The following is a 23,737-nucleotide window of genomic DNA, read 5'->3' on the forward strand; positions in this document are numbered from 1 at the left end:
CTTCCGGTCTCTTGAATTTGTTCTTGTTCTCTTGTTTTAACCATTATCGATTACTGATCATGAATTTATTATTGTTCTCTTGTTTTAATCATTATCGATTACTGATCAATGATCACTCGCATCATGCAAGAAAGAATTAGGGTTTTACTAGGATTGTAGGGTTCTCGACAGTCGAGAGAAGCTACAGCTGTATCATGACCAATCAACCATCTCTCTGTTTGTTCTCTAGTGCTTCATGGTTCCAACAGCATTCTCTCCAAAACAAACACAACTAATTCAGTTTTTTAAAAAACAAAAAATGGGAAAAAAATTGCCAAATGAGCCCTCATTTAAAAGAATTTCAATTACGAAAAAGAAGTTTCTTCACCACTAGGTGGTGAAAACTGTAGAAATTTCAAACGCAAGTATTTGGCCACTCCATCAAGCGTGAGAAATTCCCCCCTTTTATCAATGCAATCTTTTGATAAATTAACAAGTATAATGCCCATCATCAGTCTGTGTGGAGGGTGGTGACTCCTTATTGCTGAAGAAACCTTCCTAAACTTCAAATTGAAGAAAAAGATTTAACAACTAATTTTCCATTTCATTTATCTATCTACTTGTTATAATGTTCCACTGGAACCCTCACTAAAACACCTTAAATTTGGCCACTTCTCGTCGCGATTTATTTAAGGCTTTTGTATTTGACAAGTCATTGGGTAAAAAGTACATACCATTTTCACAAATTCAGTTATAATTTTCTGATATTTCAAAAGGAAGGAAAATACACCCCCACCCACCAAAAGAAAGAGAAAAAAAAAAAAATGCAACTATCACCACCCAAAAATGGAACCTTGCTATGCATTTCTAGTCCCCTCTACAATCAGACGAAACACTTGAGATAAAGAGCCTTTGTGCAGAATAACAACTTCATCATGACCTAGTAGCTTCATGTACCAAGAAGCAATTAAGAAAAATTGGAGAACCCAAAACTGAAGAGTATGATCAGGACATCCTCCAGTCCTCGCCAGCATACGCTACTTGGTCGCCAAGCTCTTCTTCAATTCGAAGCAACTGCAAAATATATTTTGACCATTACTATCATACTCCTTTTCAAGGAAAAAAGAGCAAACATCACATGCTTAAGACTAGAAAATTGATGAACACATTCCATCTACGTTTTCCTTGCTGTAAATTTGTAACTGGTCAATTTATACTGTTTAGAAGTAATCCATTAGGCCAACACGAGCCTGATATTGAAGGTATTCTGTGTCACCGGAACAATTCTCCTCTACTTTAATTGGAAATTAAAACATCCAATAAAAAGAACAAATAATCAATCAATGCAAGAAAATGGCTATTGTTCATAAAAAGGGCTATTGCACCAAGTTTTTGTGCTCGTCAGTTGGATCATTCTAAGTGATGGTAAGTATCAGGAAATAAGGTCTCATGCAAAGCAGAAAAAAAGCACCCACCAGAAGTTTAGTAAAAATAAGAACAGAATTAAGCGACTTTAGTTTTATTTTTGCAAACAACAAATCTTGAAAGTAGTAGCCTAAATATCATTTTTGTACCCTACCAATATGCAGCCTATACAAAGAGTTAGAACAAAGTTTTTCCCAAGTCGCAGTGATTCAACACCGCTGCCCTCAAATTATTGCAAGGGTAGTAAATCTAGCCATATCAGTATTTTAACATAAATATTTGATAATGAATTGACAGGGCATAGCTGGAAAAACTATCATGCCTCGCAGATCCGATATTATATACCTGCTACTGTGGGATTTTGATCATAATGATATCTTTTATAACTTATCATGCAAAAGCGTTTATAGTTTGTTACAATGTGTTGATACATCTAGATGTCAATATAAAATGAAGTTGGTTGCTGGTAAAATCCATGTCAATTTCAAATAAAGTTGTTAGAAAGAAGTTGATGGTTACGCCAAAATAGTTTATTAGCTATTGCTCAGAACTGCATATTAGGAAAGAGAAGCGGACCTGGTTGTACTTTGCCAGCCGCTCTCCTCGGCAAGGTGCACCAGCTTTAATCTGACCTGTGGCAAGGCCAACAGATAAATCGGCTATGAAAGAATCTTCAGTTTCCCCACATCTATGAGCGATCACAAGTCCCCACTGGGCATCTTTTGCCATCTTCACTACTTCAATGGCTTCTGTCACAGTCCCAATCTGATTTACCTGAATTCCACTCGGGAACAACATCATATCATAACTTGCCAAGTAAAATTATTAACAGAATTCAGAAGTGCGCTGACTAATTTCACTTTATCAGTTCTATTTTCTTTTAAATTTGGCAACATCCACAAGATTTTTCTTAATAACATAAAAAGGAACCACCTCTAATTAGAGCAACAGATTGAATAGTAAAACTGAATATGTGAAATGTAGTTATAACAAAACTAGGAATACAAATATATAGTGAAGATTAGTAATAAAAAAATACGAAAAAATAAAAAATAATTGTCACATAGGCTCGATAAATTTCAAGAACAGATGCATTAGATATATTATTCAAATAATTTAACAAATATATATTTTTTTGATAAGTAAGATTTTATTAAAAAAGCTCAAAAAGGGGAGCGAAGCCCAAAGAAACAAAAGGAACACAAGGGCCAAAGGGCGCCTTAGATCTTTAGAGAGGCCAAAAAAACAATAATTTCCTCCATAGATCTATAATCTCTCCCTGAAACCCAACAAAAAAGAGTAGAAATGACAGAGAACTTAAGCATAGAAACAGGCTTCTTTTTCCTGTCAAAATATTTCCTATTTCTCTCAAGCCAAATACACCACCAGATACAAAGCGGCGTAGCCCTCCAAGCATCCCTAATGCCAGCCCCAACAAAGACGCCTCTCCAAGCCTCAATCAACCCTCTAGAGGAAAAAGGCATGGCCCAATGAACCCCAAATAAACGAAGCATCAAATCCCAACAATCTCTGGCCATACTGCAATGTAAAAGGAAGTGATCAACAGACTCCTCATTACACAAGCACATGTAACAGTGATTGACCACCACCTGATTCCTTCTCCTCAGATTATCCTGGGTTAAAATCTTACCCAGAACAGAAGTCCAAGCAAAAAAGGCGACCTTGCGGGGAGCCTTGGACCGCCAAATAGACTTCCAAGGGAAGGGATCTCCATGACCAACCGAAAGGCATCTAAAAAAGGACCTAACCTCAAAACGGCCATACGAGGTAGGAATCCAGAACCACCAATCCGATCCCCCAAAAGAAATCACCTGGCTATACAACAGCTCCAGAAAACGAGAAACATCCTCGATCTCCCAATCCTGAAAATGCCTCCTGAAACGAACATCCCAAGACAGTCTCTCGTTATCAAGATGATAACAGTCAACAACCATAGCCTGTCGATGAGAAGCAATCCTATAGAGCCGTGGGAACGCGAGAGCAAGAGAGAGATCCCCACACCAGAGATCCATCCAAAAACTGATCCTCCTTCCATCTTTAATACGAAAATGAACATGCTTGCAGAAATCATCCCAACCCCTCCGAATGAAATGCCAAACTCCCACCCCCCTTGGACCACGCATCTCCAGGGAGCACCACCCACCACGACTTTCCCCAAATTTGCTAGCAATAACTTTCCTCCATAACCAATGCCTGTCGATCCCAAACCTCCAGAGCCATTTACCAAGAAAAGCCTTATTAAAAAGCAAAAACCTCCGAAACCCTAAGCCTCCAAACCGAATTGGACGGCACACTTGATCCCATCGAATCAAGTGAAATTTGATTTGAACTCTTCCCCCTCCCCCCCCCCCCCCCACCCCACCCAAAAGGAAGTTGCACTGCAATCTTTTAATTCTCTCAACCACTGAAGAAGGAATCTGAAACAGAGACAAGAAGTATGTAAGAAGGCTAGAAAGGGTGCTCTTAATCAGGGTAACACGACCCCCCTTGGACAGGTATTGCTTTTTCCAACCCGCCAACCTCCTCTCGACTCTGTCCACAACCGGATCCCAGCTCCCCACACATCTCGAAGGGGCACCCAAAGGCAATCCTAAATAAGAAATGGGAAAAGAGCCAGTGCAACATCCAAGGATGTGAGCAAATAACTCAATCTCCGGAACATCCCCAACAGGCACAAGAATACTCTTCCCAACATTAACCTTAAGGCCAGAAACAACTTGAAACCAAATCAGAACGCATCTCAAATACCTCAGCTGGGACGCATCCGCATCACAAAACACAATAGTGTCATCTGCAAACATCAAATGATAAACCTCCAATTGACAAGCAACATCCCTGCCCATCCGAAAGCCTCCCAAAAAACCCAGCTCCACAGCCCTCTTTAGCAATCTGCTAAGAGCCTCCATCATAAAAAGGAACTATCAAAGGGGAAAGCGGATCCCCTTGTCTCAAACCCCTCGAGCTAAAGCAGAAACCCGTTGGCGCTCCATTCACAAGGACAGAGAAACGAGCGCTAGAGATGCAAAAAAGAATCCATCTCCTCCACCGCCCACCGAATCCCATCCTCTCTAACAAGTAGAGAAGGAAACTCTAGCTCACATGATCGTATGCCTTTTCAATATCTAGCTTACAAAGAACACCCGGAACACTGCTGCTCAAACGGGAATCAACACATTCACTAGCAATAAGAACAGAATCCAAGATCTGCCGACCTCCTACAAAAGCATTCTGAGAGTCAGAAATGACACCATCCATCACCTTCTTCAACCTATAAGCCAAGACTTTCACAATCAACTTGTAAAAACATCCCACCAAACTAATAGGGCGGAAGTCTCTAACATCCATTGCCTCTCCCTTCTTCGGAATAAGAACAATAAAAGTTGCATTCAAACTTTTCTCAAAAGAGCCCTGCGCATGGAAGGCGTGAAAAGAGCCCATCACCTCTTCACGAACCACGTCCCAACATTCCAAAAGGAACCTCATAGTAAAACCATCCGGACCAGGAGCTTTATCCCCATTACAGCGAGTTTAGGGTTTAGGGTTTAGGGTTACAGCTCTTCAGAACAGAGAGAACTTCCTCTTCTGAAAAAGGCTCTTCCAAAACAGAGCCCTCCTCTCCCGAAATAGAATCAAAATGAAGCCCATCAAGCAAAGGAAGCCATTCGGCTGACTCAGTGAACAAAGTCGAAAAATACTTAGAAAAGCTCTTACTAATCTCCTCCTCTTTATTAATCAACACCCCATCCACCCTAATCCTCCCAATGTGGTTGCCCCTTCTGTGAGCATTGGCAAGTCTATGAAAGAATTTAGTGTTATTGTCACCTTCTTTAAGCCCTAAAGCTCTAGATTTTTGTCTCCATGAAATCTCCTCCATAACAGCAATCTCAGCAAACTCTGCTTGACACTCCACCCTCCTAAGTTTCAAAGGACTCGTCAAAAGACCCTGATTCTCCATCTTATCAATGTCAGCTATCTCAGAGAGAATCCGATTCTTTCTCAAGACCAAGTTACCAAACACCTCTTTGTTCCAGACTTTGAGATCATTCTTCAAAAAACGCAACTTGCCTGCCAAAGAATGACTCGGAGTGCCAACCACTCCATACCCCGTCCACCAGGATCGAACTCGCTCCAAGAAACCTTCTGCCCGGAGCCACATATTCTTAAATCTAAATGGGGATCTTCTGCTACGCAGCCCGCCACAGTCCAACAGCAATGGAACATGATCAGACAAAGGACGAGCCAAGATGGTCTGAACAACATCAGAAAACTTCTCCTCCCAATCACTCGACACCAAGAATCTATCAAGACGAGAAAAAGTAGGAGGAGATCGACTACTGGACCAAGTGAAAGGCCCACCCACCAAAGGCAAATCAAGCAAACAGCAAGCATCAATAAACTCTGAGAAAGCCATCATATCAACTGTCCATCTGCCCCCTGTCGATCTTTCAAAAGGGGAACGAACAACATTGAAATCCCCCCCGATACACCAAGGCAACGACCATCGCCTACGAATCTCCCCCAGCTCCTCAACAAACAGATGGCACTCATTATCCTCCGTAGGCCCATAGACTCCAGAAAAAACTCACCGAAAGCCATCCTCCACCATGGATAGAATACAGGAAACAGAGAAACGCCCAGCCTGAGAATCCAATAAAGAGATCCAACGGACATCCCACATAATCAGGATACCACCCGAAGAGCCAATCGCATCCAAGGCACACCACTCCACGAATATCCCACCCCACAAACTTCGAACAATCGCATCCATCATGGAAGCAATCTTTGTTTCTTGAAGACATACAAGATGACCACCCGCTTTCCGAATCACCGATTTCACCACTTTCCTTCTAGCCGGGTCGTTAAGACCCCGGACATTCCATGAGAGAATTTGAAGCTTCATAGGGAAACAGTAGAATTGACCGTCTCACCCCTCCTCCCACTGGCCCTTTCCCTAGCCCCCCTCCTCCTCCTTTCATAAGTAACAACAGTCGAGGGACTTGGAGCCCCTCTCTCCTCTCTCACCACTGGAGCACTCCCCCTATAATCCATTCTATCAGCAAACTGAGCATTAAGAACATCTAGGAATAGATAAGTCGCCTCCTCCATTCGACCCTTAAATGACACACCCAAAAGAGAACCTATCTCGACACCATTTTCTTTCATCCAATCATTCTCCAAATCAGCCAACCCTGCATCAAATCCCCTTCCTTCCGCATAATTCTCTTATGGTCTAACAACTGCCAAACGTGTAAGCAAATCAACATCAGACTCACATCCGTTCCACAAAACCATGCCCGCATCCCCATAAACAGAGGAACACGACCCATCCTCCCCATACTCAACAGATGACAAAGATGGAGAGCAGCAAGAAAGAGGAGTTCCAAACAACTCATCGGCCAAACGATCATTCCGTTCAATGACAGAGCCCTTCAACACAAGATGAGCTCTCAACTCATTCAAGAGCACAGCAGCTGAAACATCATCAATCCGTATCTTCACATCCCGACCCACACACACAGTAAATCCGTCACTGTTAAAATCACACAACCGAGTAAAACCCATCTCAAAATCACCATCATCACCAGGCCTTTTCTCAAGGCCAAGCACCGACTACCTTTCAAAAACCGGAGACAAGCATTTTAACATAGAAGACACAACTCCCTTTTTCGGCACCAAGCTCCTTCGAGACACCCCGCAAGGATGAAAAGTGGAAGAAGAAGGGAGAGGAGGAGAGTGAATAGGCGAAGCAAAAGACATACCCGATCCATAGGCTAACTGCGAAACCGGAATCCACTTCTGCTTTTCCTTTCGAGACCATTTTTTGCGCACAGGGGAAAAGATCACTTTCTTCTTCATATGGTGCCCCTGCACCTGCCCCTTAGCACGTCAACTTCTTCTAGAGCCTTCAGGAAGATCTCTGTTCGGCTGAACATCGATGTTATCAACACCGTCACATAAAGGCCCAAACCTGTTGTCCAACACTGGCCAGACGAAACATTAAAAGAACACGGTCCTTTCTTCAATTCACAACCCACAACAACGGGTCCTTGTCCACAACATGCAACATCCAATGATTGGGCCGCACCATCTCCATCCGGCCCAGCAGATGACATATTATCTTCATAAATCAGGCCGGGCTTGCCAACCACAGGCCCACAAGAGGGAGAAAAAGAGTTGGATCCAGAAGCCTTAACCCTCAGCCCATTATTAGGCCCAGCCACCGACTTAACCCCAAAATCGGCCTTGCTTTTATTCGGAGCCCAAGAATTTAAAATAAAAGTGGATGCAGCTGTCATCCACTTTGAACGGCCAAATCTTCTGCGCCAACCACGTGTAAGGCCTTCAACGCTCTCCCTCCCACGCGCTTGATTGACGTGAGAATCACCATGTCGACGCTCTTTTCTCCACATCTGCATGAACGCCGGCCGGCCAAGACCGATGAGACCACCCTCCTTATGCCTTTCTCGGGATCTCTCTTGCCGTCAAACACCAGTTCCATCCGAGAAGCCTTCTTTCCTTCTCAGAGTGCATAACCTCCTAAAACATTCCGAGTTACACTTCCATAAATCGTCCCTCCATTCCTCCCATCTCTAAAACTCAGCCAAACCTTTCTTCCCCAACGAGTCCCACCTTAACCATTCTGTCTCCTTTAGCAGGTGTGAACCATCACCTCCTTCCAAACTATCCGTTGTCGGTACAAGCTTAGGAGGCTTCTCTTCCCACACCTTCACTTTGTAGCAGAGACGATCATCGTGGATGAAAACAAAAGAAGGGCATCCACCCATATGAAACCACCGCAAAGATCGCCGACCATAACAAACAGGGCATGACTCCAAAGATGGAGCGGGAGACCATACAACATCACAATCTTCAGGCCCTTACCCTTCAACACCTCGGAACACCCCACCCTAAAACACCAAGATTCCATTCGTAGTGTGGCCATCCCCCAAACACGACGACCTTCTTTAAGCACACGAGACGCCTCCTTCGCAGAAGTAAAACGAAAAAGCAACATAGAATCCGGTAGAGGTGAGATTACAACACCGGGAGAAACCTTCCAAACACGAGAAGCCCAAGCCGCGATTTGAGCCCAATCACCCACATCCTTGTCGAACTTTCCCACCAAACACGATCGAAGGTCCTCTCTTCTTCCATCCACCAAATCACTATCCAGAAAAAACGAATGCCCTCGATAAGTGTTTGCAGATCTAACAGTTCTGCCTTGAAATAGACGGGGTAATCTCGCAACATCCACGAACGACCTCATTGCAATCCTATTCGTAGGGAAGATGAAAGAGGTATCCAACCCAAATGCATACCCAGTGTGCAGCAACGACCGGTAATATATCAATGGGTAAAAGTGATGTAATTTGTGTTAACATTAGGATGGTTGTTGCTCCCCTGTCATCAAGTCACCAACTTCCTTGACCTTTGGCAGGTGTTACGGTCTTATGACTTTGCAGATTTGTGTCTTTTGTGGGCAGTTGTCCGGCCTAGTCGTTGCAACCAAATCTTTGAGGGGTGATCTCTCTCTATCTCAAAGTTACAGGGCTATTTTACCAAGTTCCTTATAAAGAGTTGCCTTGCACCCCTAGGTATTTTAGCCAATCTACCTGTCTTGATTTCAAGTACGAGTTCCTTTCTGCTGAAGGTCATTCGACCTTTTCCTTATGCCATGGGTTACTTTAGCGGCATACAACTTGGTACTTGAACATTGACTCGAGGCATTTCCTCTATCCATTCTTACCTGAAAAAGCAAGGTCACCTTACATCCTTGAATCAATAACTATCTTTCGACTAACCTCGCCTCTTCCATCCCAGGAAACCAACAAGGGATACCACAAGAATTTTCACATGTTGTCCACTGACTGCATCTTTCGGCCTAATCTTATGCTCCGTTTGGTAGGAAGAAAGAAAATTGGATTGAAGGGAGAGAAGAAGAGATGAATGAGACATCCCTAGGGAAGAGATTGAGTCCTGCCCTCTTTTTGTTTGGTTGGATGGAAGAGAAAAGAATGAGATAATACCTTATTTTGTTTGTTAGGAGAGAAGAGAAAAGAGAATGTTAATTATAAGGAAAGTTTTGTAATTTGAATTTTTTTTATAATAGCATTACCTCTTTTCCTTCGCTTCTTCCGTCCGTATTTGGAGGGAAATTTTTTTTTTAAGGAGGAAGGATGACTCACCCATCCTCTTTTCTCTCAACTCCTTGCCTCCTCTCTACAATATGAAGGAAGTTTATAACTTCCTTCATGTCTTCCCTCCACCCCTCTTCCATCCTTCCTACCAAACAGAGCATTAAACCCAAACTCACCAATCCACGGATGGACCTTGCATTGGAACCCTTAGATTTTTAGGGCATTGGATTCTCACCAGTTTTTACTTTACTCAAGCCGATATTCTTGCTTCTGCTTTCACAGATGCTTCCCTCTAAGGCAGAACGCTCCCCTACCTATGTATTTTACATCCCACAGCTTTTGAATACCGCTCAGCCACAAGAAAGCGAGTGGCGCAACTAGCTAAGCAATTGGGCTTATTTAAATAAATATTCCAGTTGGGCCATTCATCTTTGGTGCAATATGATAACATATGGTTTAATTGAATTTATTATCCTAGGCATAAGAAAATGACAAAACAAGATTCATACAATCAAGCCAAATAATTGGTTCAAGGCTTTGATGAGGTAGTGGATTTATTTCTTTAAAACAAGGAGAAAAAAAAAAAAAAAAGGGTCACTACTAATAGCAAAGAAAATACGGAATAATTTAAAATCAAACACTGGACCATTGATCATCGCAATAGAAGGATCACTTTGACAAGAAAGCCCTAAAGTCATACCCAGGATGACTGATCATCACAATATGAGGATCACATTGACAACGATGCCTCAGAATTCATTCATGGATCAGCATGATACCTTGAGAAGAAGAGCATTGCAAGCAGACTCTTGAATGGCTTTCTCAATGCGTTTTGGATTTGACATCAACAAGTCATCCCCCACAACCTGGAACAAAAAAGTTTCCCCTGAATATAATTTGACAGAATACAAAGAGAGAATTGAAAAGAAAAATAGATAAATATATAAATAGGGATCCTTAGGCATCCAAGGAACCAACAGAACATTTGGACAGGAAAGGGCACAGACTCTATGCTGAGGCTTTGGATCTTTGTCATAAAATATATGAATAGTAAAAGTAACCGACAAAATAATGTCTAAGTATACTGACAAGGTAGTGTTCCCATCAAAAACTAACTGAGCACTGTAACCATTAATACGTTCAGAGCTTTGTTGAAGACATATCTGGATATGAGGCTACACAGAGACATGTAGTATAATTGGGGTCTGGACTATCGATCTATGCTAAAAATGACCTGCAACTACTGTCTTAGATCATGATTTTTTATCTACACGCACCTCTAACTACAAACCCATCCCGATAGGGGAGGGGCAGGAAAGGATATCTGTTTAGTTCAAGTCATTGTTGCATATAGGAAACAAACATGATGGTACCTCGCCCGTCAGCATGGTGCCTTCTGTGGTGCAAATGGGTCCATCTAGCAGTTTCATTTAAATGACCTGAGTGGAAACTAGCTAACATTGAAGGAGAATTGTACAAACCTGGCATATTCCAAGGCTAGAAAGATGTTTGACATGTTCCCAATCCTCCTTGTCAAATGGATCTTCAATCGCTACAATTGGGTAGTCTACGAGCCCAATAAAATTCAAAGAAATGGATAAAGAAAAAGAAGAAAGAAGTCTCATTATCAAAGCCATGCTACCAAATTTTGTGCAGTCTTCAAGTGAAGTGATAGGAAAAACAACCCGAGATACCTAAATAGAAGTTAATATACCTGAACAAAGTTCTTTATACATTGCAATCATATCCTCTCCTGACTTGAAATTTTGCCCTGATCTATTTGGGGATTTAAAATCCAGATCATACTTTGTACCTAAATCAAGGAAAATTGGAAAAATGGATCAGTTTTCTTATAAGCAATATATAAATGCACATAGCAAAACCCAGGAAAATGACCTAAGTTGGACACGCATGATTGCTTGTCAGCCTATGACAATTCACAATAATGACGTCTCTCAACTAGTGATACCATTGTATTCAAAATTTATTATCACTGTGGGATCTTTTTGGAGGAAAGAATACACTACCTATGCAGAAATCAGTGGCAGAAACATCAATTGTTATCTTTATTCTCTCATTATAGCCTGTTCTATCAATGGCCTCCTTGACAAGATCCAACCCTTCTCTTAAGCTGCAAATGCAGACAACCAAGATCACTAAAAAGACATTCAATAAGAATGCCCAATGTGGAGATAAAACTTGCCTGGAAATGTTTGGAGCGAAACCACCGTCTTCACTAACATTACGTTCATGTGCACCATATTTTTCTGAAATAACAGCCTGCACTTTTTGTGAACAGAAATGAAAATAAATGATTGAGCCAGAAGCATGGGCAGGAAATGAGACATGAGCATATCTCAGAACAATAATAAATATGCCAATTGCGAAAAAATATTGGGTACGTTAGGCATTGAGATCATGTGTGTTTTGACAAAGATTAGACATACTGGACAAAATTACATCAATCATCCGCAACTGTTTCAACGAAAAAGAAGAAGTTCTCCGCTTGGAAAACTGAATTAAACAGCCAGTTGTGTGTTACCATTGATAGTGGCTTTGAACTCGTCAATGTGCAAGGAAGCAAATGAAATAAAATGAAACTTTTGCATTTGTTTCCTAAGTTGCTATAACAATTTTTTGATGTCACATTTTCAGAAAACTGCAAAACCACAATTTGGAACAAATGATCTGCAAAACTAATTCCTACTCCGTCTTCAATTTTGTGATTCAAATTTCCAGTAAAGAATGGCAGTTCATGGTATGGATGTTGAAGAAAATTAATTCAAAAAAGATTGAATTTAAGAGAAATATATAAGGCCATGAAAGCAAAAGTACAGTTGATGAATGATAATTCCTCAAATTTTATTTGTTAGTTTTACATAAACTTCTCTATCTTTTGAAAAACATAGTAGCATAAATTCTAAAATTGTAGTTACAGCAGTTGTACAATGGTCAAATCACTTTTATCCTCTGAATGAAATAAAAAAAACATAAGTTGTTTATCAATAATGCAATAATAACCGAGCAATTCGCTTTAATAGATTAGGATCCACTAAATTAGATCAAAATCTGAAAGATGTAACTTTTAGCTTATGTGACTTAGAAAAAAAGAAGAAGAAGAAGAAGAACTTACCTTTAAGTGATGGTAGGTTTCAGAGCCCATTTGCAATGCCTCCTCAAATTTTTTTGCTCCAACTGGGAGAATCATAATATCCTAGGAGATAAAATTTCAAGTTCTACTTAATTTAAACAACATGGTAAAAGAATCAACCTTAATATGTCAAATGTTTGAAGAAGAAAAATCAATATTGATACACAATTTCACATACAGCTAGAACAGACAAAAATTCCTGTGTAAAAAAAGCCAAATCACTTCTTTTTCTTTTCTTAATTACTGAAGGGAAAAAAAAAAAAAAAAAAAAAGAAGAAGAAATGCAAGGAAATTACTAAATAATACATTTGCAGAACATTGTATCTAATGTTGAATCATTTTTATTATTATTATTTTTTTGAGTGCATGTCAAAGAAAAATGTAATGAAGTAGAATCTTCGCTAACTATGGTGCATACTTGTTATTGTCAGAAGCAAACTGGAGTATAACAACAAAAAGAAAAAGAAGAACAAGAAGATGCATCATCACTAAATAATAAAAACTGTGGCTGCTTTATGCATGCTTTTGGTACATCAAATTCACCACAGCCATGTGGCCTGACCCCATAACTCAGGATGACAGAAGTGACCTTTTTATCACAAAACAATCAGTCACCCACAACACTGATAATGCATAAGCATGAGAGTAGAGGGCAACAATCTTAAGCTGATTGTGCTTGAGCTTTCTTTCATCAGCACAGAAAAACAAAGCTGACCTTGGGGGGACAATCCCAGTTGTTGACTAGGTCAGTATTAGGCTGCGTGACACTAGAAACATCTTAAATGACATAAAATGGCCTTGCACTACTTGAAGAAAAGGAATTCAATAGTTATTATCCTAGGCAGTTGGAATGTTGCTGAGCAGCATGTTGGACTGCACGATTCAGAAACAGACACCAGTGGCAACAGTAGGTGTTGCAATAGAACTCCATTAGTGAGAGAATCAAATAAATAAATAAAATAAAAAATAAAAAAACTAGTTATTGACACCTTACAAAGCTATTTTTTTAGTATAAAACTATAAACAGGGTTCCTCTCTTTCTATTCAAAAGCATAATTCTGTCCATGCAGAAGCTTTCAGCAAAAGTGTTCTAGCTCTATGGCCCTCCTTGCTGTAGTCACACCTTCCGCCTTAATGTGCTCAGACATTCCTGGAAATTTCAGTGTACCCTCATCAGGCATCCTGCAAAAAGAAATCCCAGTGCCCTGGGATCACGAATTCTGGACACCCCAGGAAGCATACTCCTACCAGGACCACCTAGGAAGCACTAACATGGATACACGCCAGAGACGTGTCTGATACGGCTGGGAAGTATCTAGAATTTTTTTTTTCTTCCAATCAATACTGCTAAAATACGGCAGGATACTTACGGCTGGGCTAATTTTTAAATACTTTTATAAAAATGGGGGTTGAATTGTAATAATAAAGAAGTTCATTGTTAAAGAAATAGAACTAAAAGGACTTAAAATCCTAAATTAATACTTATCAACGCAAACAGAGAGAAAGAGAGAAGAATAAGGGAGATCCGATGTCTACTAAAGAATGCATTAACTTGGGTCATTCAAGTTATAGATTTAGGGTTTTCATTCTCTATCTTTGTATTTTATCTAATTGTCTCTTTATTTATGAGCATATTTGTGATTATATTACATTCATAATGTTATGGAAAACAAATCAATAAATTAATTTTTTATATATAAAAATATAATATATTGTTATTTGATTGCCATATCTTGCTGTACCAGTATCCTATTTTTGGAGATTTGTTGTATCAATGTATCAAAAAAGTGTCAAGATGCATTGCATAGAGGTGCATGTTCCACCAACATGTACTTGGATTTTAAGAAGTTTTCACAATTTAGAGTAAGAAAACACTTAAAATAAGACCGTTTACTGTAAACAGGACTCCACAAAAAGAAACAAAAAATTGTCCAGGGTTTCTAGCGTTAGTTAACAAAGCATGTTTCTTTAATTTTTCATAATCATCCTTGTATGGGATGGTATAACACAATTGAAATGCTATGCTAATATATATATTGTTCACTATTGAATAATTGTCACTAACATGAAATCATATAGAGCTTCAAGGAAATGCCATCAGGTATCTCCTAAGAACATTGAGCAAGAGAAAATAATAATAATAATAATAATAAAAACCCCAAACATATCGCTTTACTAGGACCTCAACAACGCATACCTGAATAGGAAGATTGTTCCCAGCATGTTTTCCTCCACTTATAAGAGAGAAGGCAGGGACAGGAAGAATTAAGTTGCTTCTGCCAGAAAGATCAGCTATGTGTTTGTAAAGTGGAACCTGAATATAATGTTACTCAAATAAATTAGAAAGAATAAAAAAAAAAAAAAAGTATTCAAAATCAACTTGCAGTTAATGAATGAAGATTAGAAAATGCAAGTGCAACAAAACTATATGCCTCTTTTTCAGCAGCTCCAGCTTTGCAAGCAGCAATTGACACAGCTAAAATCGCATTTGCACCAAGTTCACCCTGCAAAAAAAGTACGAAACAAAAAAGATAATACCAAAAGAAAGAATGGACAAGAAATGAAGTTTTAACTCTTCAATAGGAAAACAAAATATCTCTTCCAAAAAGCAAACAATCACCTTAAAATAGGCTGTTGCAGTGTGCATTTTTTAGATGAAGACAGATGCAAAATAGCAAAGGCCATGCCTACAGAAGTGCCTCTAACAAAATGAGCAGGTTGATGAAAGCATCGTGTACTTAAAAAAAAGAAGGGGGAGGGGGGGGGGGGGGGGGGGGGGGGGGGGTGTATATACAACCCATAACTGGCTAGTCTGAGATGAAAAGGAGAGCTTGGGTAAAAATTTAAGTGCAAAAAACAACCCTTAAAAAATCCCAGGCTTGATATATTTAGGAGATGTGTGTCCCCAGAGAACTATCACATAAAAGTTCTGGTTCTTCCAAAAAATTTAAAAAAGTTGCCTGGTCATAAATGTTTGCCTTGTCATAAATGTTCTCTGATGTGTACATGAATTTCATCCATAATCAGTTTCCATTTGTAACTAAATTTCTCTGCTTCTTGTGTTCTTTCCTTGGTGGAGGATGGATTTCGTTGGGTTTTTTCTGGCGTCTATGGTCCTACAGAGGATAGTGTGAGCCATCTATTTTGGGGTGAGCTCGGAGAGGTTCAAAGGAGATGGTCTTTGCCTTGGTGTATTGGAGGGGATTTTAATGTTGTTCGGTCTCCTTTTGAGAGGTCGACGGGGGGTAGGTGGACGACAAACATGGAGTCTTTTTCGGAGTTCATTGATGTGACTTGCCTTTGGTGGTGGTCCTTTCACTTGGTCTAGTGGCCGCTCTCCTCCCACTCTTTCTCGACTTAACAGATTCCTTGTATCGAGTGATTGGGAGGAGAAGTTTTCTGATGTTGTCCAGGCCACTTTGGCTCACCCTGTTTCTGTCCATGTTCCGTTGATGTTGGATTGTGGTGGGATGCATAGTCGAAGATCCCCTTTCAGATTTGAGAATATGTGGCTTCGGGCGGAGGGTTTTCTGGAGAGAGTTTGATCCTAGTGGGAGGAGGGTGGAGTGATTGACACCTCAAGTCATTCTCTTGCAGGTAAGCTGCGCCTCTTGAAGAATGATTTAAAAGTTTGAAACAAAGAGGACTTTGGAAATCTGATTTGGAGGAAGAATCGAGTCCTTTCTGAGATTGTTGAGATTGATCGGATGGAGGGTCAAGGCAACTTGACGGATTCCTTGAGAGGTAGGAGGGTGGAGTGTCAAGTGGAGTTCGTTGATATTGCAGTCATGGAGGAGATCTCGTGGAGGCAAAAGTCTAGAGCTCTATGGCTCAAGGAAGGCGATAATAACATGAAGTTTTTCCATAGACTTGCCAATGCTCATAGAAAGGGCAATCACATTGGGAGGATCCGGGTGGATGGGGAGGTGTTGTGTAAGGAGGAGGATATTTGCAAGGGTATTGCTGATTTCTATTCGATGTTGTTTACAGAATCTGCTGGATGGAGACCCTTGATTGCAGGGCTTCATTTTGATGCTATCTCGAGTGAGGAGTGCTCTGTCCTGGAGGAGCCCTTTTCTTTTGAGGAGTTGTAACTAGGATAAAGCCCCAGGTCCAGATGGTTATTCCATGAGATTCATTTTGGAGTGTTGGGAGGTCATTCGAGAGGAGGTGATGGGCACTTTTCATGTTTTCCATACTGAGGGCTCTTTTGAGAAGAGCTTGAACGCCACTTTTCATGCTTTCCAAACTGGGGGCTCTTTTGAGAAGAGATTGAACGCCACTTTTTATGCTTTCCATACTGGGGGCTCTTTTGAGAAGAGCTTGAACGCCACTTTCATTGATATCATTCCAAAAAAAGGAGGGGAGCTGGATATTAGAGATTTTCGCCCTATTAGTTTGGTGGGATGTATTTACAAGTTGATGGCGAAAGTCCTGGCTTCTAGGTTGAGGAAGGTTTTGGACGGCGTGATTTCTGACTCCCAGAATGCTTTTATGGGAGTTCGTCAGATTCAGAATTCAGTTCTCATTGCTAGTGAGTGTATGGATTCCAAATTGAGCAATGGGGTTCCGGGTGTGTTGTGCAAGTTAGACATTGAGAAGGCGTGTGACCATGTTTGCTGGAGCTTCCTCCTCTACTTGATGGAGAGGAGGGGGTTTGGTGTGCGGTGGAGGAGATGGATTCTCTTTTGTATTTCTAGTGCTCGTTTCTCGGTCCTTGTGAATGGAGCTCCGACGAGATTTTTCTCAAGTTCGAGGGGATTGAGACAAGGGGATCCGCTGTCTCCTTTCTTGTTCCTTTTGGTGAGGGAGGCTCTGAGTAGATTGATGAAGAGGGGTTTTTTTTAGAGGTTTCAGAATGGGAAGGGATGCTGCTAGTCAGTTGGAGATCTCCCATTTGATGTTTGCAGATGATACTTTAGTGCTTTGTGATGCGAATGTGTCACAGCTAAGGTATTTAAAATGCGCTTTGATTTGGTTCCAAGTTGTCTCCGGCCTTAAGGTGAATGTTGGTAAGAGCGTGTTGGTGCCGGTTGGGGAGATCCCAAAGATTGAGATGTTTGCTCATATTCTTGGATGTCGCACTGGCTCTTTTCCTATCTCTTATTTAGGTTTGTCACTGGGTGTTCCTTCGAGGTGTGTTATGAGTTAGGATCCGGTTGTGGATAGATTTGGGAAGAGGCCGACGGGTTGGAAGAAGCAGTACTTTTCCAAGGGGGGAGAGTCACTTTGATTAAGAGCACCATTTCATGCCTTCCCACTTATTTCATCTCTTTCTTTTAGATTCCTATTTCTATAGCTGAGAGAATTGAGAGGTTGCAGTGCAATTTTCTGTTTTGGGGGTAGGGGGGGAGTTCAAGTTTCATTTGGTTCGGTGGGAGCATGTTTGTTGTCCACTACGGTGTGGAGGTTTAGGGATTAGGAGGTTGGTGCCCTTCAATAAAGCCCTTCTTGGAAAATGGTAATGGAGGTTTGGGGTGGAAAGGCATTGGTTGTGGAGGAGGATTGTCGCAAGTAGATTCAGGAAAGTTGCGGTGGGTGGAGTTCTCTGAAGGTACGTGGTCCTAGGGGGGTGGTCGGGATTTGGAGGATCATTCGGAAAGGATGGGATGAGTTTTACAAACATGTTCGTTTTCAGATCAGGGATGGTAGGAGGATTAAGTTTTGGGAGGATCATTGGTGTAGGGAGCTTCCTCTTGTTCTCGCTTTCCCACAGCTTTACAGGATTGCTTCTGATAGGCAGGCCATGGTGGTTAACTATTATCATCTTGAATTCTTGATAACGGGAGGCTGTTATGGGCTGTTCAGTTCAGGAGGCACTTTCAGGACTAGGAGATTGAGGAGGTCACTCGTTTTTTGGAGTTGTTGTACCGTCAAGTGATTGTGGTAGGGAATTCTAATTATTGGCTTTGGAACACTAACTCTCAGGGCCGCTTTGAGGTTCGATCTTTCTTTAGATGTCTCACGGCTGGGTCTAGAGGCAATTTCCCTTGGAAGTCTGTTTGGCGCTCTAACGCTCCTCTCAAGGTGGCTTTCTTTGCCTGGACTTCTGCCTTGGGTAGGATATTAACCCAAGATAATTTGAGGAGGAGGAATCAGGTGGGGGTTAATCGATGTTACTTGTGCCTGCGGGATGAGGAAACAGTGTATGATGTTCCTGTTTTTCACCATTTTTCATTTTCTGGAATTTCTTTTTTTGCGGGGGCATTTTTGTCTTTTCTAGTTTTGCGTACCAGACACCGTGGAGTGTGCCGGGTGTGTCCGAGAGTTGGATGGGGCATTTCATTGAGTTCAGGACTCTTTGAAATGCAAGGGTTGTCATTTCAGTATTTTTCCATTTTTCGGGCCTGACAGTCCCTGGGTGGGACCCACTGCCGGAATTGTTGTGCACGGGGGTGGAGTCACGGATCCATTGCATTTCATGCATAATTATTTTGTGCATAATTTTATGCTAATGTGTTAATTGAGTGGTTGGAATTCTATTTGTAAGTATATACATATATATAATGGAAAAGGTGGGAGATTTTAAAGTGGTGGGACCTACCACTTATTTTATTCTAGTGGCCAAGAGGCCATTTTGGCCTCAAATTCTCTCTTTCCCCAACTATCTCTCTCTTTCCCTTGTCTTTTTCTTTTTCTTTTTCCATCAAACTTCAAACTTCAATCTTCAATTACTTTCTCAATTTTGAGAATTTGTTGGTGCCGTTTGCGACAAATCGAAGAGCTCGTTGTGATCTACGCGTTGATAGGAGCAATTCACCATTTTGGCCAACCTAGAGGAATTTTTGGGCTCAAATTGGGGGTTTTCTCATTTTTAGAGGTAGGGATCTCTAATACATGATTTCTTATACCTTTGTGAGTTATTTCTTTATAGTTTGTTGATTTGCATGCTTAATTAGTTTAAATTCTTGCAAATTGCCTAAGTGTGGTATATGAAATATGTGATAATGTGTTAGTTGATATATTGTTTGCAAGCATGCCTATGTGAAATAGAAATTTTGTCTTGTATGCTTACTTTGCTAGATCAATGTTGAATGAAAGTATGAATTATGTATCTTAAAAGTTATTTTGAAAGTATGTGTGACAATTTTATAGTTCAATTGATGATTAGAAACATGAAGCATTCATCATCCATTGGGAAGGAAAAAGGGAAAAGTATTTTTTTTTAGAGCAAATGAAATGGTTTTGGGAAAATGTTTCTGGAAAGTGTTTGTGAAAACCGGACGCCTAATGGTCCGTGGTGTTAATGTAATGTAGAAGGAGGTTGAGCTACCTAGGCCCAGACGACACCATGGAGGTGCCATGTGGTCGAGGATTGCTAGCCAACCCTTTCCTTGTGACGCCATAGAGGTGTTATGGGTCGGGTTGTATTAATGGTTTGAAATGGTGAAAAGAAATTGTTTTGGGAATTGGGGAGAGACATCACATGACACGGCATGACATGTATATTTGTGAATTGGGTTATTGCTATTGATATTATTGTTGTATTTCCCCCGGAATTGGCATGATCCCGTCCTCTTCTCTTCCTATTCATTGTATGGATTCACGAGGACATAAGAAGTGTGTCTTAGACACTTCCTATTGAGCTTAGGCTCACCCCTTTATTATTAACATTTTCAGGTTTGGGAAAGGAGGTGGCGGACGACAATCCACCACAAATCTAGACGGGACCAAGACTATTATGTTGCTAAATTTATTATTAACTTTTGTAGCAACCGAGTGTAATTTTGCATAATGTTGTATAAATGTAGAAGTTGTAGAAACAATTGTAAATTGTGGAGTGTAAATTTTGTAAACATTTGTTCTTTTGTAAGGAACTATGAAGATTCATGTATCATGATGTTGTTGGGTGTTGCTAAGTTGTATTTTACAAATTTATATATGTATGGGAGTGAATTTAATCTGTTTTAAAGGTGCCATAGCAACCCTTTTGCATCTTTATGTTTATAGCAGTCCAGCAGAGATTCCTCAGCTCGCAGGGCCATTTTGGCCGACCGAAATGGGCATTTCGGTTTACTGAAACTTCCAGTAGCCTCCATCACTGTTAGGTCACAACCGGCCGACCGAAATGGCCATTTCTGTCGACCGGTCCAGGAGCTATTCCGGTCAACCGAAGCTCCATTTTGGTCGACCGGTTTGCTGCTGTTTGGTGAATCTTGTTCCCTCGTTCAGTTTGCCTAACACTGAACCTTGGGTGGTTGCTTAGGGCCTTTTTGGAGCATTTGTATGATGTATTAACGACGTAATAGCACCGGATTAGATGACATTGACCTAGGTAACCTCGGGTTTGGATAAGAACCCAGTTAATGGTTCAGGCCTACGGGTCCGGTCGTTATACAGTGGATCACCTTCTTTGCATTGCAGTATGGCTAGGGACTGTTGGGATTTGATGCTTAGGTTATTTGGGATTCCCTGGGTCATGGCTCAATCCTCTAGAGGGTTGATTGAGGCTTGGAGAGGTTTTTCAATTGGGGCTCTCGTTCGGGATGCTTGGAGGGCTACGCCTCTTTGTATTTGGTGGAGCATTTGGCTTGAGAGAAATCGGAGATATTTTGATGGAAAGGAGAAGCCTATTTCTATACTTAGGTTCTCTATTATTTCCACTCTTTTTTGTTGGGTTTCAGGGAGAGATTATAGATCTTTAGAGGAGATTGTTGTTTCTTTGGCCTCTTTGAAGGCTTGAGGCATTTTTTGGCCTTGTGTATTTCTTTGGGATTCGCTCCCCATTTGAGCGCTCTTTTATAAAATTTTACTTATCAAAAAAAAAAAATTGGAACTAAATTGAGTTTCAAGAAAGAGCACATCAATCTAAATGTTGTTTGAAAAATGTATTCAAGCCAAAATTGTTTAGATTCACAACTGACAGCTGCATATGACTTATCCTCAACAAAATCATTGCAGCTTGCCTCAGATTAAATTGACTGTCGCCCATTCAAACTTTCAGATAGCAATATTTCAATTGTGAACCACCAAGCATTGCCTCTTCCTCCTAAAAGAACAGGTTGAGGGTTCAACTTCCCATTTGGGTAAAGTGGTTTTGGGATTGGCTTACATATCACACAAATAATAATAATTGTTATTATTGTAATTATAATTATAACTAGAATGTGTTGTTTCAACGCTAGTCATCAAGATCTTCAAGGTATTTAGGAAACCCAATCCGAAAGCTTTCTTTCAGAAAAATGACATCCTTCCAATTTCACCATACATGGTGTAGAGAATTGGCATTTCCATACAAAACAAGTAGATGTAATGCATATTATAATGAAAAAAGGTTAGAAGTACCTTCTTCTCTGTCTTGTCCAAGTCTACCATGGCCTGATCAATTTGAAACTGAAGAGTTGGATCCATACCGATCAAAGCTTCAGATATTTTCTCATTGACATTCCTAACAGCTCTATGCACACCATTTCCAAGATATGTTCCTTTGTCTCCATCGCGTAATTCAATAGCCTCATACCTGGAGTCATATGATAAAGGAATTGTAACATGGTATTTGATGCAGAGTGTTAACAATGAAGACGCAAAGTGGAAATTTCATATTGGACACACAGAAACACATGCATACACACACAAAGGCACAAGAGAGATAGAATCAGTAACCAGACAAATGTAAGCTATGTGAGCTACAAAGAGATTGATTCATTATCTGCTGTTATATACTTATATATGTGTGTGTCTGCTATACAACAACGCAATAAAAAATACAGAATGGATATGACCCTTTAGGGAGTGGACCATAAAATCATAGCAGAAAGCAGCATTACTATATTCCCGTGGACTCGATGAAACTTTTCTTTATTGCAAAATTTCTTCTCAAAAGGAGAAAATCAAAAGGAAGGAAAAGAGCAATTTTCCTACCACATTTATGGGATGACACACCCAATATGTGTGGATTAATTAACTGCCAACCCCAAATTAAGCAAACTAATGCATCTTATCAACTAGTGATATTCATACTGGCCAGTATGAAAAACAATATGAACTCACTCTAATTGCAATTTTCTTCTGCCAAAACAACTAGAGACGATAATCAATTTGCAATGGCTCTTTAATTTTGAAACAATAAATAATAAAAAGGGCAAGCCCAGTGCACAAAGCTCCCGCCACTGCAGGCGAGGTCTGGAGAGGGTTCAATGTATGCAGCCACATGCGTAGAGGCTATTTCCAACCCCTGACCTCCTGGTCACATGGAGCAATAAGGCCAACCCTTTGAGACAATAAATAATAAATATTTATAAATAAAAATAAAAATAAAAAAAACTGAAAAAGATAACATTAACATACATTCCAGAAGAAGCGCCGCTAGGAGCCGAAGCACGGAACATGCCCTTATTGGTGTATAAATCCACTTCAACAGTAGGAATTCCTCTGCTATCCAGGATTTGCCTGGCTTTCACCTTCGTGATCATCGAAGGAACCGCTTTCTTCATGTGGTTTGACTGCACGTATAAAAGAGTATATACAGAAATCACTATACATGCATATATCTGTGTGTGTGTGTATATCAGAAAATCAGAGATATACTAAACCATTCTTTTCGAAATCAAGAATATAAATCAGAAAGAGAGAGAAAGTTAATTACGATGAAAAGAACAGGATCTTGAGTTTTGGCCCTAACGGCGGCATTGACTGCGTCTTCGATTTTGCGAGAGAGCATATGCTTGTCCAGATATTCTTGCACCGACATTTTCCTTCTACTACTATTCTCTTAGCTTGCTCTTTTATAGACGAGAGACTCTGATTTAATTGTTTCTTGAACAAGAAGCAGTCGAAAATTTTGTGGATATATATGGATATATATATATATATATATATTGGATTGAAGAATTTGATGAAAATATTTGCCTAATTTCAGTGATGGGAATGTACTCGAAGAGATTCTGGAGTATCGGGTTCAGTATCTTCAAAGTTGTCTCCGCTTCACAGTTCAAAATTGGAAGCCTTTCACATTTCACTCGATCGGTGGATCTACAGTCTACACTTTACGGGAACCCCAACAAATACAATACTATACGGTGTC

General features: G+C 40.5%; 1 protein-coding gene across 1 annotated transcript; it reads right to left on the bottom strand.

The window, feature by feature from the left end:
• Positions 1–694: 694 nt before the first annotated feature.
• LOC132269381 (cytosolic enolase 3) lies at positions 695–23,692 on the bottom strand. Its single transcript, XM_059770560.1, has 13 exons — positions 23,300–23,692; positions 23,002–23,156; positions 22,000–22,174; positions 15,147–15,218; positions 14,912–15,028; positions 12,697–12,777; positions 11,767–11,843; positions 11,591–11,694; positions 11,278–11,376; positions 11,045–11,130; positions 10,343–10,429; positions 1,981–2,178; positions 695–1,053 (listed from the first exon to the last, which is right to left on the bottom strand). The coding sequence occupies exons 1-13, from the start codon at positions 23,402–23,404 to the stop codon at positions 985–987; spliced, it is 1,425 nt and encodes a 474-aa protein (XP_059626543.1). The 5' UTR covers positions 23,405–23,692; the 3' UTR covers positions 695–984.
• Positions 23,693–23,737: the final 45 nt, after the last annotated feature.

This window comes from Cornus florida, unplaced genomic scaffold (genome assembly GCF_030987335.1).
Source record: "Cornus florida cultivar Cherokee Brave unplaced genomic scaffold, ASM3098733v1 CherokeeBrave_3.0.0_Hap2_Chr08, whole genome shotgun sequence".
NCBI classification, from domain to species: Eukaryota; Viridiplantae; Streptophyta; class Magnoliopsida; order Cornales; family Cornaceae; genus Cornus; species Cornus florida.

What these genes read in the sequence shown, in the direction of transcription:
- LOC132269381 (XM_059770560.1), bottom strand. Translation starts at nt 23,404, where the DNA reads ATGTCGGTGCAAGAATATCTGGACAAGCATATGCTCTCTCGCAAAATC. An exon ending in TGGACAAGACAGAGAAGAAG is followed by an intron (nt 15,219 to 21,999) that starts GTACTTCTAACC and finishes CTTTTTTTGCAG; the next exon opens with GGTGAACTTGGTGCAAATGC. An exon ending in GGAACAATCTTCCTATTCAG is followed by an intron (nt 12,778 to 14,911) that starts GTATGCGTTGTT and finishes TTTATCTCCTAG; the next exon opens with GATATTATGATTCTCCCAGT.